The 16,569-nt window shown below is 38.0% G+C and overlaps 2 protein-coding genes across 4 annotated transcripts; one reads left to right on the top strand and one right to left on the bottom strand.

The window, feature by feature from the left end:
- Positions 1-27: 27 nt before the first annotated feature.
- On the top strand, positions 28-2,254 carry LOC126588655 (tyrosine-sulfated glycopeptide receptor 1-like). Its single transcript, XM_050253754.1, has one exon. It carries the CDS (start codon positions 99-101, stop codon positions 2,226-2,228), a length of 2,130 nt encoding a protein of 709 aa, XP_050109711.1. The 5' UTR covers positions 28-98; the 3' UTR covers positions 2,229-2,254.
- Positions 2,255-8,545: 6,291 nt separating this feature from the next.
- LOC126588545 (putative E3 ubiquitin-protein ligase LIN) lies at positions 8,546-15,497 on the bottom strand. Of its 3 annotated transcripts, none has more exons than XM_050253647.1 (10): positions 15,069-15,497; positions 14,612-14,699; positions 12,222-13,966; positions 11,614-11,916; positions 11,502-11,529; positions 10,776-11,415; positions 10,311-10,455; positions 9,503-9,763; positions 9,083-9,392; positions 8,546-8,872 (listed from the first exon to the last, which is right to left on the bottom strand). In XM_050253647.1, the coding sequence occupies exons 3-10, from the start codon at positions 13,920-13,922 to the stop codon at positions 8,754-8,756; spliced, it is 3,507 nt and encodes a 1,168-aa protein (XP_050109604.1). In that variant the 5' UTR covers positions 13,923-13,966; positions 14,612-14,699; positions 15,069-15,497; the 3' UTR covers positions 8,546-8,753. The 3 variants fall into 3 exon arrangements, with proteins under 3 accessions (XP_050109604.1, XP_050109605.1, XP_050109603.1); XM_050253648.1 differs by having other exon boundaries at positions 14,612-14,686; XM_050253646.1 differs by lacking the exon at positions 14,612-14,699.
- Between the last annotated feature and the right edge of the window lie 1,072 nt (positions 15,498-16,569).

Below are 16,569 nucleotides of genomic sequence, written 5' to 3'. Positions count from 1 at the left end.
TCAATTTCAACCTCCGTTGCTCCAAACAAAGGAGTGTATCTGTACACCCGAAACGACGTGAGCAATATAATTCCAGTACAGCCATAGCGAAAAACATCATGCCGGAAGCTAGTTGCGTAATACCGTATGGAGTCCTATTCCTGTTTTTTGTGTTGTCTACTTTCATTTCTACAAACCATGCTTGCAAGGAGGCAGATCACAACTCTCTTTTGTCATCTTTTGATATATCTTCTTCTGGTTTAAATTGGTCTTCCAGTGATTGTTGTCACTGGGAAGGCATCGCTTGTGATGCCGATGGTAGGGTAACACATGTTTCGTTGCCCTCTAAGTGGCTCCAAGGAAGCATTTCTCGCTCCCTTGGAAGCCTCACGCATCTTTCACACCTCAATCTCTCCCACAATCTGCTTTCCGGCCCTTTGGAAGCTGGACTCTTCTTGTCCTTCAGTCGCCTCGAAATCCTTGATTTGATCGATAACCTTCTCTCCGGAGAATTACCTTTGTTTCTGTCATCTAGTTACATTCAAATAGTGGATTTGTCGAACAATCAATTCAATGCTTCAATTCCTTCTTCATTCCTCCAGCATGCCTGGAATTTGAGCAGTTTGAATGTGAGCAATAATCATTTTATAGGCCAAATACCTTCCTCTATCTGTCTTCGTTCCTCCTCGCTTAGAGTCTTGGATTTCTCCCACAATAATTTCAGTGGCCCAATTCCTCCCGGACTAGGAAATTGTTCCGAGTTGGAGGTCTTTCGTGCTCACGACAATACTCTCTCAGGGTCCCTTCCTACTGATATCTACAATGCTCAGGCACTTCAAGAAATTTCATTATCCATCAATGGGCTTGTCGGACCCATCAGTGAGAATGTTGGGAAGCTCTCCAAATTAAAGCTCATGCGCCTTCAATACAACAATCTCCAAGGTCATCTGCCCCCATCTTTGATGAATTGCACAAACCTTGTTGAAATAAATCTGGGATTCAACCGTTTTAGTGGGAATATCTCTGCACTCGATTTCTCTAAACTTACTCACCTTACTAAACTAGATTGTATAAGTAATAATCTCACTGGTACCTGGCCAATAAGCCTCTACTCATGCAAGTCCCTCAAAGCACTTCGATTGTCTATGAATGATTTCAAGGGCCAAATCCAACCTGAGATTCTTCAATTGAAAAACTTGACCTTCCTCGCACTTTCTCATAACAGACTCACCAATGTCACGGGGGCAATGAAGATATTGATAAGTTTCAAAAGTCTCAAGGTGCTCATTCTTTCACATAATTTTAAAGGTGAAGAAATGCCAGATGGGGATATAACTGTCAATTCCGGGTTACAAAATCTATGTGTTTTCAGTTTATATAGTTGTCATATGACAGGGCAGATACCTACATGGATTTCAAAGCTCGGGAAACTGGAAGCCCTGGATTTGTCTTTTAACAGACTCACTGGCACAATACCTGGTTGGTTGCGGACTCTTCCGCATCTTTTCTTTTTGTTGTTGAATGACAACTTGATTTCGGGCGAATTTCCAAAGGAGCTTTGCAGACTACAAGCATTAGTATCGCAAAAGGCTGCGAATGAAACAGGCCATTGTTCTCTTGAGTTGCCCGTCTACTTTCAACGCGATAATAATGCAACTGTGCTGTCTTCACAGTACAAGTATCTGCCCAACATGCCAAGAGTAATCTCCCTCAGGAACAACAGTTTAAGCGGCAACATACCTTTTGAGATTGGCCAATTGAAATTTCTTCAACAACTGGATCTAAGCATCAACAACTTCTCCGGCAACATTCCAGACCAAATAGCCAACCTCACAAAGTTGGAGAGATTAGAACTCAACAGCAACCGTATATCAGGCGAAATCCCATCATCACTATCAAATCTCCATTTCTTGTCTACATTTACTGTTGCATACAATAACCTCCAAGGACAAGTACCGTTAGGCACACAGCTCCAAGGCTTTGATGCCACTGCCTATGAGGGTAACCCGGGACTTTGCGGTTCCCCGCTTCCAAACAAATGCCAAGGGATGAATACAAGTGATAATGCAACTAAGAACATAGAAGATGAACATGACAATGGAAATGAAATTCCATGGCTTTATATTTCAGTGGCTCTTGGTTTCATTGTAGGATTTTGGGGAGTTTGTGGCCCTCTAGCTTTGAGCACATCATGGCGATACGCATATTTCCAATTTATCTCCGATGTTAAAGATCGCTTTGTGTGTTGATCAATTGTAATTTTGCGTGAGAAATAAGGGACTTATTAATAAGGTTTTAAAGGGTGCTAGGCTGGTGCTCAGCAAGGGCTAACGCATAGGCGTCTAAATGGTTTTTTTTTTAATTTTAATTAAATTTATTAATATAACAAATAAATAAATGTCTATTTTTATTTTAATATATATATATATATATATATATATATATAATTGTATTGGGATACATAAATTGTAAAATAAATGACATATAGATTATAATGTTTTAGAACATATTGAAAACATGTGGAACAATCATGTAATGAGTGTTTCAACAAGTCTCATACAATTTATTGAAAACATAAAATACAAAATAAAAGTTATCTATTTTCTGTATAAGTGAGAATAAAGGATTAGGTAGGTAACTAGGCGGGCTACACGGGTGACTTGACAGGTCTAGACACTCTTACTTAATTTTGAAACGCCTAGGATTAATCGAGGCTGTCTGGGCGGGGATTTTAGAATAATGCTTACCAACCACATTGTTGCCACATATAAACAATCTAACAACTGAGTAAAAGTGAATTAACATTGTAGGGTTGGTTAAACATGCATCCAATTTTCCTAACTAAATTCAAACGCAAATGCCTATGAATTTCGTCAGCATAGTGTTTGGGTTAATATTTGAACTTTGGGCTGCAAAATGTGTGGAAGCCCAAAAACACCAATTAAAGGAAGATTTGCCGGAAGCCCAGCATCAAGCCCAGTGACAAATTGACGTTTTCCCATTAATGCATAGGCCATGTGCTTATGATTTAAAGAGTCAAGCGATGGGGATTAACTCACAATCAGCCAAAAAACACTTTTTCAGTTGCAATACAAGTAAAAAGCTGATGAGTCACTACCCTTCAATTGCTTTCGGGCAAGAGCAAAGCTACAGCAGTCGGGTTAATCTGCCTATAAAAAGATGAAAGGCCCCAGAGACAAGGTGTGAAATCCCGTTCCTGGATTTCATTATTATAATCTACATATTTGTATTATTGAGATTTTATATTATTTTTGAGAAATTATATTAATTTATTTGGATTTAGATTTTAATTAAATTAGTTACAAAGTTTGAAGTTTGGAAGATAATTATCAAAAATTCATTGACCTTTTGAGATCACAAGTAATATTTTCGAATAGGTCTCGAAGCCACGAATGCATAGGCAAAAGCCGTTTGCGAGTCCGAGTTATAACGGTATAGTTACAGACGTTTGAAGTTGTGAACTATAGATTGTGGGAATTATGTAATTCTCACATGTGGGTTAAAGGCTAAGGGAGTTTAATAAATGAGGGAGGGACCAATTAGAAAAAGGGGAGTTTTTCTATAAAAAAAAAAAAAAAAAAAGGGGTCTGATTTTTTTTTACCCGTTTTGGGGCGTTTTCGACCCATAAAAACCACAAACTTGACCCGCTTGTATCTCCTCCATCCAATCTCCGTTTTGGGTGATCTTGGTGTCCATGGAAAGCTCTTTTTGATGAGTCCAACAACTCTGTAGTGTTAGATTTTCCATTTTCTTATCCATTTTTCCAATTCGAGGCAGCAAAGTCCCGTGGATTTTTCGGCGTTTCCGGCAACCATTTCCTTCAAGTGAGGTATGAAACTCCATCTACTCTTCATAATCTTCAAGTTGGTATGCTTAGTTTATGTTTTCGTATTCATTTTAGAGTTTGGTGTGTAGAACCTTAGAAATCCGGTTTTCACCGGTGATTTTGGGTGATTTCCGGTTAGAATTTGTCGTCGGCCTAGTTGTGAAAAGTGTTTCCCTTGCTGAGCTCTAGCTACCACGTAAGTTTGAGCTTATTTGGTTAATGTTGAAAATTTGGGGGTTCTAAACCCTCCACCTTGACTAACCCGCTTGTGGCGGTTCGTGGGAACGTCCACGAGTGTTGTCTAAGTACCAAATACCTTTTAGTGACCCTGTGAACCTATGTCTAGCTTGGTTTCCCGAAATTCAATTGTTTGGTGTGGTGATCAAATTGAATCGCCACTTATTTGTGTGATTGATGACAATCTGATCGTTGGTTCGTTGTATAATTTTGTAAACACCCTAGTTGTCAGTTGTTGGACCTTTGAGAACTTCCAGATCGAAAATCTAATGTGCGGATCTTCTGGATTGAATAACCTTAGGTTGTTGACCTTAATGGACCTACCTTATCGACGGTTGATATTCTAGTCACCGTGCTCTACTCTAGGGTGTCGCTTATCTCTAGTTTGTTGTTGAGGCTTGATGGAGCTTAGTTGGCTCATAACGATGACGTGTCGTTTCCAGTTGACGTGTCTCGATATATGTATTAGCGGTACCATATTGAGTTATACTTGTTTATTAAATGTACTTTCTATTGAATTGTTATCTTTATTGTTTTAGCATCGATCTATGTTTATTAATTGTGAATCGACTGTAGCTTGGAAACGTTTATGAAATGTGGTTAGATATGCATGATTAGTATGATGTATATGCTTGTTTTTATGATGATGTGAACCCAAAATCTTATGAGAAGTTTATGTAGAACTTTTATGCTTGTATGATAAGATAGTGGTCTGGAACCCGATGTTGTTGGATTCCATTGAGTGGTCCGGAATCCTTACTTTTGCTAATTCCCATAAGATTAGTCTAGAACCCTAGATTCGAGTGAATAGGAATTACCCACAATGGATCTTGTGAATACAAATTAGAATTACCATGTTATTATTCATAACCCAAGTAGGGAATTATGTAGAGTTCTTTAATTAAATTCGTGAAATGATATGCTATCTCACTAATTGATTAACGTAATTAAATATTAATATTGTGTTTCGTGATTCCTTGATATGTTACAAGCTATGGATTGAGATATAATGTTGGAAACATAGTGATTGGTATGATGTAGTGAAATGTGATTTGACTTGTGTATTTGAAATGGTCTGGTAATAGACCGATTACCCATTGTGATGGGGATTTGTTGCTCGATATTGTTTCGTTTCGTTTAGTCTTCGTGAATTGACTAACTTGAATCATGTCTTGTTCCTTCGAGCCGTAGTTATGCTTCTTGGACTTTCGTTTAGTTCTGTTGAGTGGTTCGGAACTGAGTTCTGCTTGGATTCCGTTGAGTGATGGTCTGGAATCCCTTCTACTCCGCGATTTCGTTGAGTGATGGTCCGGAATCGTATCCTGATTTGGATTCCGTTGAGTGATGGTCCGGAGTCCCCCTTGGTGCTTGATTTTGTTGGATGGTCCAAAATCCCCTTTTCAGAAATGTAGTCTTCGGCCAAACTGTGTCGCTCTAGCCCTGCATTTTGGTCTATGATATGCGATATTGATTGATGTGATTGTGAATGATGTTGGTTGTGATAGTTGCCATTATGATTAGACTTGTTGACCAATGTGGCTAGATAATAACATTGTGCTTCGTTGACCATTCTTTGAGATGTTGCATACTATGATTTGTGGTGATATGTGAAACATGATGATTTATGTGATGGATGAAGTGGAAATGTTAATCGTCATGTGGAATTGTTATGTTGGATATCATTGTATTTGTTGTGATTAGACTTGTTGATAAATATGGCTAGAAAATATGTTGTGTTTTGTCGTTGTTCTTTGATATATCGCATAATATGCATTGTGGTATATTGTTGGGACAAAACGTTTTATGTGATGGATATTCGATTGTAGTGAAACAATGAACTACGAATGGCTTGGTCCCTATTGAGGGTACGTAGGCAGTCTAACGAGGAAGTTAGATGCAACCATAAAATATACAAAAATTTGTATGAGATTTGGATCTTAAATTATGCTATATACATATCTCGGAGGCAGGGTAGGTTGAGATAGGGGTATTTGATGACGTCATGTGTCGATCTTGGACGTATGTCGGGATCGGGACGTGACACAAGGACACTCAACCAATCAAACAAGCAAACATACAAACTCTGCTCTTAAGCCAGATTTGCATCTAAAAGCTATAATTAGCCCAGATCTCAATCCATTTCAGGATCATTCCCCACAAAAACCTTTTTTTTTCTAGTTTAGAAGCTTTGCTATCACCCCTAGTGGCGCAGTATCGATGCCCTCGTGTAAACTTGTTTACCATCCATCCCTTCTTAGCATATAAACCCTGTAATCTCAAAAGAGAAGTGATTGCAAGAAGTTCAACCTTGCCCGACAAGGTGAAATCTTGCTCAAAGCTATTTGTTTGTTTTATAAGTTAATAGACATGTATTCAAGTCATTTCCATTTGTCTCCCTACTTTAAGAGTTTCATTTGTGCTTGGATCTGGTCACCTTAAGGAATACGCCTTCATTTAAAACCAATCAAGAATCGTAGATGACTTAAGGGGATCTGAACTCCCCTCATTCGAATATACAAGACTATGAAATAAAAGTCCTTAGTCACAAGGCAAGAAAAAGAACTTAATGTGGACTTAACCCATCCACGACAATGCTTTGATAACAAGAAGTCCGAGTAACTTGGGGCGCAAGTAATCGACTAAACACACTTGTTCTACATCTGCTATTCTGAGATAACAGTGGCACGCCTAGCACTTAATTAGTTTTGATTGCGAGCCTCAAGGCCTACACCTAAAGCCCTACAAAGGCACATTTCAAAACTAACTATATCTTCTTCTTGCAGTACATCAACAAGCAAGAGCCCGACTACACATCCAAAGTGCCAATCCCTTATAGAGCTGTGCTGAGAGCCAATGAGCCCTCTCCGGAGAAATCTTCGCCCGAACACATAGAATACTGAAACTTATGAGCATATTCACTTGAAAATTCACTTGTAGGCTGCGATTTAATTTATCAAGAATTTAACCATTCTTGTCGACTGTTGTAAATTGAAATAGAAAGGAACGAAGTTACTCGAAATATGTAGAAGCCTTGAGTGGTGAATGATTATTGGGATGATTCGCGGACTAAGTCGCTCACTTTAAGACGTTTCGCGACTCTGCCCAAAGTGTGCAAGCAGTTCACAAATACCACGTCGTCCCCAAGATAAAACTGCTCGGAACCTTCTTCTTCTGATGAGGTTCTTCCATGCACACTGGAAGAACCCTCGAACTCACACCCCTTTCAATACGTTGCTTTCAGAACTCAATTTTTGTTTTGAAAATTATATAAATTGTTGTTTTCTTTTTCCTGCACCTTTCTTTGTACAGGGATCAATATATATATATATATATATATATATATATATATATATATATAGATATATGAAATAGACATTGCAGTGCTATATAATTAAGGGGCTTGAAAACCGCAAGGAATTAAAGCAGAAGAAATCAAAACGTACGAATCAACAACGGAACAAAATTAAGTACATGGACTTGATCTTTATCTTCAGAGAAGGAGTCTCATCTTTAAGATGAGAAGCTTTCTCACGTTTCTTTTTGTGGAAATAAATCAATTGTCAAATCATAGGTTAATAATAAATTTATAAGGTTAATTACTATTTACGTTTTATATTTAATATTTGTAATAAACCAAAATATAAATATTTTTATAATATTTAAATGAAATCATATTTACTCCAACAATCCCCCACTTGTTTTTGTTTAAAAATCGTTAATCAAGTAACATATTATAAAGCTATGCATAAGTAAAGGTATTTCTCAACTTGAACATGTACATAGTGTTAGTGATCCAGATTATACTAGAGTAACTTACAGTTTTGAACTCTATCTCTGACAACACCACACACACAACTTTATTAAGGTGAAGTTTACAAAGCCAGCACATTACGGCCATGTGCTTGTATCCCAGTATAGTGAACGCTCTAGAAACTTGCCCAAGATTTCATAGGAAACGGCCTCACTTCCACATTCACATAGGTAAGACTATCAAGGATATTCTTGCAGCTAGATATCCCACTCAACATAGAATATAGACCTTACTAAAAGAAAAAAAAATCTCAACCTAAAAATGCTTCAAGATGTCATGCTTCTTAGGGATGAACATGGAATAATATTCCAAATTAAAATTAGCATGACTTCACTCATATTACTTGTGACTTATTATTACCCTTTGAACCTATTTCTTGGGATCTCCAGTCCATAGGTTAGGTTGTTATCACAAATGACTCAATTCTCTACGGGCTTTAGTCCCATCCCTTTCAAGGTTTTCCAAACCTTTTCTCTCGCTAGTTCTTCGCCCAAACACATAGAATACTGAAACTTATGAGCATATTCACTTGGAAATTCTAAAATTTAACTAAAGATGTTTAAAGAACACAGCATATATCCAAAAACACATTTATCGATCGATTTTTGTTCTTAATTAACCCTTAAAATATACAATTCACAAGTAAAAACTTGGTTTGGATGACCAGAAGTTACAATTAAGTTTATATAACAAACCATCTATATACAAAGTTTTCTTGTACCAGAAGTTACAATACATCACTCGCTATAGGAGTCTAAAAATTCCTGGCCAAATCAAGACTTAAGGAAAGCTGCAGATTTGATCCAAGAAAACGTAAACACCTGCACAATTGTGAAAATTACAGAGGAATAATACCGGTAAACGTCTTTCGTGCTAGATTAGTGATTTTCTTCAGAAATAATGTCATGTAGTAGTTTTGCACTCCAAGTTACTTCAGCAAGGTTTTCTAGAGGAACCGCAATATCTTCTGTGTTTTCTCTTAAAAGCACCCTGCATTCTGCAACAAACAAGGAAATATAGTAATTAAAACTTAGCATCCACGCATTAGTAAAATCATAGAAACTCAACTGTTCACGTCCGTCTGATAATGCACTGCTGAGATCCTTTTGAGTTCACAAATGGAAACTTAAATATAATGTTAAACGCCGTCTGTTATGCATTTGTTATGTAAAATGTAGGAAAATACGTTTGTGCTGAAGTTGCTAACCGGATATTTTGCTGAAGTTGAGCATGGACATTGAAGCAAGGATCTTCTGCTCAACCTGCTCACTGGTCTTCAGACATTGTTTTAGTGGAAAAATGAGAGATGAGAAGGCGGATAGCTGAAACTCAGAACCGGGCAGTGAAGAAAGTGCGCGGCTCAGCCATTCCACGGTGATTAGGCACATTCTAATCAATTCCAAGTTTTCGGATTCTAAACACTTTGAAAGGGTTTCTACAAAAGACTTCTTTCCATAACCGAGTAGTGACACTGTCAAGTTCCTCAACCAATCTTCACTGGAATTTTCGGCATCATCCTATATATTGCAGCATTAACACATTTGATAATAAATTTTCAGTTTCTTGTCACTCAATTTAGAAGGAAAAATGAACACAATAAATTATTTTTATGGGAATAAAAATGTACCAATGGAGACGTGTCGTCAATTAGTGAAATGCCTTCTTCGTTGTCGAGTGAATTCACTTCAGAATTGCCACTACAATCTTCTTGCTTTAAGATCCAACTTTGTGATGATTTTCTGGAGCAAGAGAAAAACCTTCCCAAGATAAGAAGTGCTGTGCAACAATTCTTTTGGACGTTCGCATCAGTTAGGCTGCAATCAAGAGCCTCTGTAATGGCGTCGAGAGCTTCTTCTCTGTGTAATGGCGTCGACAGCTTCCTCTCTACCTGTAAAGCATGGTTGTCTTAGCCAAACATACATTTTGATCATGCAGAATCAAGATGGAGACGTTATCTTCTAACAACGGAAATGGAATTTCAAGATATTACTGAATCATCAAATGTAAAGTACCAATCAAATACAGATAAGCCACCACCGGCAACCAAAACAGATTTTTTTTTTTTTTGGGTAAATGAAGTTATTCACCTCTCACCCAGCAGCAACCAGTTCTTTTGAACTGCGTGTCCGTAGAACACATGAATACAGATACATGATACAGAATTTACATGAGCAACAATCACTAAATTTCTAATGTTACCAGCATTCACAAGATTAAGCATGTAGGAATACTAATTCTACAAATCAGAAACTATAATTCACCAAGTAAAAAGAAATCAAGTTGTCGAAAATTCTCTTTTCATACAGCATAGATGCCTTTCATTTTAATTTTAGGTGGCATTGCTGATGCAAGAAACGGTCGAGCAAAGTAAGATATTTAGGACGGAACCATTAAAAGTTTCTGTAAACTCTTAAATTTATGCTTAATGAGTATACCAGAAGATCTACGTGCAACAAAAGCACGGCAACCAGGGGTCTGTGGTTGGCTGGAGAACTCTGGAGACATGCAAGCAAAACATCCATTGTATCCACCATCCCCTCAATCTGCAAGCCACTGAGAAATGTTGTGACGTCTTTCTTCCTGCAATGGGAAAGAAAACAACATGGAATTAGTGATGAAAATACCAGTAGATACCAAACTAATCACTAACAATTACAGTTATACGGTCCCTCATTTTTCAATAGGCATTTATCATTTGCGTCGAGAAGAAAAATAGGTGACGTATATATTGTTTCTACATCACCCTAACAGTATGTTTATGCACATTTCCGGAGATGATGAATCACTCACACGCACAATCAATGAGGATAAAAAAGATGATATGATGGGGAATGTTGACAGGCTCATTATGTAGTGCAACTCCCACGAAACTTTTTTACCAATAAGTAAACTTTACGCACCTCTTGAGGCAAATCAATTCCATCAACAACAACACTGCATTTGTTCTTATTTTAAATTGCTGGCTTTGGAGCATCTCCATAACATACTGTTTGTTAATGTCTCTTGCTATTTGATTCCTACAATCTGCATCTGCTTCTATGCAACATGACAGTAATGCTGCTGCACGCGATTTCTCTTCAACTTTTCCATAATGAAACCGCTGAAGAAGAAACTGCAAGCCTCCAAGAGAGATCAGGTGCTTGGCATTTTCTGTCCTTTCCTCATTGCTGAAACAAGTGAGAAGCTGCTCTAGCACGGAAATAGCAGTCTCGTCGCAGTGACTGGACACATCTCTCGCCAAGGTCCCCACTACATGAGAGGCAAAAGCTAAGAGTTTCCGACAATGTTCAGATTTCCAACTACGAATCATGCGCTTTAAGATAGAGTTAGGAAGAGGCAACACTAGACATTCCAAAGCTTTTCCTGTCACCGGACATGTTCTGTTTCCCTGATCAAACCACGCCTTGATGGCCAAACGCTCAAAGGTTTGACCCGTCTCTAGGGTCACTGGATCTTCAAACAACCGTCCATTTAGAGGGCATATGAAGTCCTGAGGAATGCCCGAAAAAGTGACTCCTTCAAAATAATTTCCATGTAAATCTGTGCCAAGGAAATGTAAATATGAGCAACAGATCCAGATGTGCACTACCAAACTATATAAACCTCAGACGTTCCTTTTGACTCACCTTCGATCGAAGACCTTGCTTTGATTGGCTGCACAAGAAGAGAAAAAACATAAGTATCATAAACTAGAACTGACATTTTACAAAGTTAAAGGTTTTAGAGAGGGTGCAGTACGTTTACAATAGAACTGGCAATCGAAGGTTCACTGAAATTCGATATCATAGATAAATTGTGATCGCTGGAATCCTCCATGTGCTTCTGTTCAAAAACGGAGTTTACATGGATTTTGAGGGTGACCTTATTCTCCTGTGCATGCAGCGTACGGGGGCTTTCTGAGTTTTCTCTAGACATGTCACCGAACTGATGATTTAGGTTGCTTTCTGGTAGATCACTCACTCCAAGAGAACCCCATTTTTGCTCTTCTGTCGTGAAGAGTCCATTTTCCTTAAAAAATGTTCTAGAGCATGACGATGACACCTAGCAGAACAACGAAAATCTCATATAAATTTATATGCCATACAACAAATAACCAGATACAATATCAAAGCTCAAAAGAAGCTTGCAAAGATGCTAACTGTATTCTGTACAATATTTCGTGTTTGTGTGATAAACTATTATGTTGAATCAAATTGCAAATAAAACTTAATTGCAGTAAGCTGGTGCTAATTACTAAAGAATATATTCATAAGATTGTCCCAGCATAGAATACAAAAACGTCTATTGAATCTAGATATTGCTAGATGTGCTCAGAAAAAGAATTAATTAACATAAAAGTCACTTACAGAAAGGGATCGATCTTCCGGCACACTCTTAGAGTAATCATCTTCAGTGTCGTGGTACTGATATTGAACTCTTTCGGCAGAGTCCTGAGTTATTTGTTTCACAACAAATGAACCATCAGAGCTTCTCGTAATAGTATCCAAGTTTTCCATCTCTCCATCATCCTCGGTATCATTAGGATCAGGTTTACTTGCACGGCTAAACACAGAATCGTATAGTTTTTTGCTGACCATTAGCTGTGAACCGCCTGGACTAGGTGCTTCCGAAGAATGACTTTCAGAACTTCCCTGCTGAGCTTCCTGAAGAGATACTACAGATGGGATATGGATAGCAGGAGTGGGAGGAGATTCAACTCCTTCGGTGAGCCAGTCCTTATAGTAAACGGCAAATTGGTAAGTCCCAGAATCCAACATTTCATTGTACATTTTTCCTAAAAGCTTCAGCTTCCTCGGCTTGTTTTGTCTATCCGCTATTGAATCAGCTTCCTGATCATACCACGTCTTTAAATGTGTCAAATGTGGAAGAAATAGTTGATCCCATAATTCAGGCAACAATGTCATTCGTGCGTGAAATGGCGTATCACAAAAAACTTGCAAAAGATGCTTTGCTGATACACGGTCTTTCTTCAGTAACTTGTACACCACACTGAGATAGAGATGAGCACAAGCTGACAGTTTGTAATTAGGAACTCCGGCTGTCAATCCATCTTTCAAATCGGCATTGTTCAACCCGGTTATAACACTAAGCTGCAATGAAGCTCGTTTTAAATCCCGTTCACTTGCTGACTCCTCTGCTGCCTTTTCCACTGTTTCGATTGCCTGTTCAAATCTGGCAATGATTCTGCTCTCGGCATTCCCTTCTTCCAGATCAACAAAGTTTAGGAAGGAGATACATTTGTCTCTGAGTTCATGCCGGAAATTCTCATCTTTGAGAAACTGCTTAATGCATCCACTTAGAATGGAAACAATGGCTTGGATAGCAATCTCATCAAGAGCAGGTTCAGGAACTGCCCGTAAAACTTTATCACTCTTTTGTCTGCGAACATCTTCCGAAGTTTTGCTATATGATGAATCTCTCCTTGATCTGTCATGTGAGGTCTCTGGCAGTTTCCTGCTTTGTCTATTGCTGTCACTAAAACTCGTACGTCCAGGAACATATTTGTTTGAACTGTGGCCATTCCTCCTATCAAACTTCGTGTCCTTCTTTGAGCTCTCTTCAAGTCCATCGTCTTCCATACTTCCAATCAAATACTTATCCTTTCTTTTTTCTGAGCTATACAATTCGTTCGAATATATATCCTTGTATCTCTCAAAATCTTCACCTTCAACCTCAACTATCTCATTTCGTGGCAGACTCCGCGGAAAAATTCTATTCAAACTTCTAGCTTCCCTCAACCTAGTAGCACCTGTTTCTCCGAGTCCATCCCTAACTTCTTTCTTTGATCCTCCATCAACGGATGGTCTCCTACCAGCAACACCATCACCCGTTGGAAGATCATTATTCACAGCAAACCGAGACACATCAGACCTTGTTTTCTCTGTCCTAATTCTATCCCCTGACATGGAATGTCTCTTGTGTGGATCCAAATTAGCCAAATGACGCGTAGTTGAACCTGAGTGGAAGGAGGAAGCCTTTGATTTGCTCAACAATTTTTTTCTCCTAAATCCATCTTCTGCTAAAAGATCCTGCAAAGACGACGCCATTTGTGTTTCTGCTGAACTGCTGATACCAAATCCTTTCCCTTACACTGAATCATATGCAAAGGACGAAAAACCAAGTTTAATAGTAGAAACTGAATCTTTAGATACAAAACCATGTAATAAAATACAAGCAAGTTAAAAGCAGTGCAAACTATACTACAAGAAAGCACAATATCCTCTTCAAAATTCCTCCGAATGGGTTGCTACAAATAATTCGAAACATATGTAGAACAAACTATGATCTCGTTCGTGCAGTCGTGTAAACTATGTTTGTTTCTTAAAATCCTACAGATCACAACGCAAGTTGAAAATCTTTTTCCTCAAATAATGGTGAAAAATGAACAGTAATTAAGAGGCTATTCATCCAATAGGATCGAATTTCATTTCGTAAAAGATAGAAAACTTGTTAGGTTGGGATTCATTAAGCTTGAAGACATGATTCAATTTCCTTCACTCAGAAACCATAAAAATTGGAACATGAATTGAACCCGAGACAAAAATAAAGCATTATTTTGAAGCAATAATCTAATTTACAGAAATTTTTCCTCCCATAAGGAACCAGAATTGAATATTTGCACTCGTAAACTACAACAGGAAAATTGATGCAGTTGACGAAAAGGACTAGTACTGCAACGCGGACTATAAGTTTATAATTCAAGGACCGTTGCCACAATTAAGCCCTTTAAACTTACATTCAGTCCCATAACACAGAGCCTCGTACTCAAAGGCACAAGACTTTCCCACCCTCATGAACCAAAACTGGATATCTGGAATCCTAAACTATGAAAGTAATCAAATTGTGAACACATTTGTGCTTTTAGTCAGTCCAAAAGCATGATCAGCTTCGCGCAACGAATGCTTATCAAATGGGCCCTTATATGTTCTAGTACAAAGACATTTGAATCATAAACTGCAACATCAAGTAAATTGTAAACAGATGGAGGTGGATTGAGGTAAGATTTTAAGAAAAGCCATAACAGAAACTATGCAACTTAAAACCATGTGACATGCTTAAAAATTAAAACGCAAAACTCGTCAACTCCCTTTACTAACCATTTAAAAGTCAAAAAGCGCGTAAAGCCTCGTGGAAGCGAAATGATTATCAAACGGACCATGATAAATTCTGTAAAGACATAATTTTTTTCTCACCTCAAAGCTCTTTTAGGCGAACTCAGGGCAACCCCGGAAACTTCAGGCAAAACCCAGTTGCTGAAATGCCAAATAGCACATTAACTATTGAATGCCTGCAACTCAAAACTCTTGTCAGTTGGCAGCTGGCACAGGAGGAATACAATCCAAGAAGAAGAAAAAGGTTTGGTTTTCGATGTTTGACGAGGAAGACGGAGAGGGTGGAGGGAATCTGAAGAAGGAAGAGGGAGGAGGGAATAAAAGAGATGCTGGTTAAAGAAAAACTAGGACTGCAAGACAGAGTAAAAAACAAAAAGAAAAGGAGAGAAGAAAGTGATGGAGAATTGGAGCAATATACAACCAGGCAATCAATCAGAGGAGGCTGACATATGGAAGCTGACAGATATGAGAGAGAGAGAGAGAGAGAGAGAGAGAGAGAGAGAGAGAGAGTATGAGGTGTGTGTGTTGTGACTCTTTCAACACAACTATGTATCTGCAGGCTAACTGATGTTTTCAAACTCTTTCAACTGAAACTCTTTCGACTGCCGCCCTCTTGTACTTGGTCACTTATTTATCATTGGTTTCAATCAACATCTACAAAATAAATAAATAAATAAATAAATAAATACATGGAGTTTGTGACTCATCGAGAACTTTTATTCTTGCCTTTGAAATTATATGTTCGATTTTGCTCGCAGGTCTTTTTTAATCAATAACCGAGTGTAGATAGAAACTTCAGACATCCTTTAGAGTTAAGAAGAGAAATATCATTTAGACTAAAAACTAAATCCTATAAACACTTGAAATTTGGAAAAGTAATCCCTTTTATAAACTAATATGTTTGGACTTGAAATGACCAAGTTAATCCCAATAACTTGTATTTTCTTTCAATAATCTTTGTTTAGTCTAATAGTGAATTTAATTGAGTTGAGAATCATGGCAACAGGTTGAAACAAATTCTTGAATCTACAGTTGTTTTGTTCCCTTCATATGTAATACACGATTACAAGAAAGACATACAATGATAGACTTTCCCTTCCAACAACTAGCAACCCACATCAAAAAGAGGCCCAGGGGACCATAGTCGAAGGATGTCAGCAGGTCTACTGTCCCCAAAATGGTGTCCCCTTTGTGTCTCCTTCTTCATTTTTATGACACATGTTATACCACTTAAACTCTAATTTATTAAAAATTAATAGGGATTAAGTAGGACAACATATCTATATATAAAGCCAACACAAATGTCAAAAAATAAAAAAAAAAAGACATAGAGGAGACATCATTTTAGAGGACATCAGACACTGGGCCTGAGGTACACCGCACTTGAGCAACACCGAAGAACAAAAGACGTGCTATTAAAACCCAACCCAGTGAATTTGAACTGGGCTTCCTTTTCATCTCTTAGTCCATAAGAAGGGATCCTTGGGCTAAAGTTTCCACGAGGCCCACAGCATAAACCTTCCACATTTGAAGATGGAACAAAAAATTATATAAACCTTGGACCCACCAAAAATCTAAAACA

This window comes from Malus sylvestris, chromosome 11 (assembly GCF_916048215.2).
Source record: "Malus sylvestris chromosome 11, drMalSylv7.2, whole genome shotgun sequence".
Taxonomy (NCBI): domain Eukaryota; kingdom Viridiplantae; phylum Streptophyta; class Magnoliopsida; order Rosales; family Rosaceae; genus Malus; species Malus sylvestris.
Note: the sequence above shows the minus strand (reverse complement) of the source record. Positions and strands in the feature narration are given on the sequence as shown.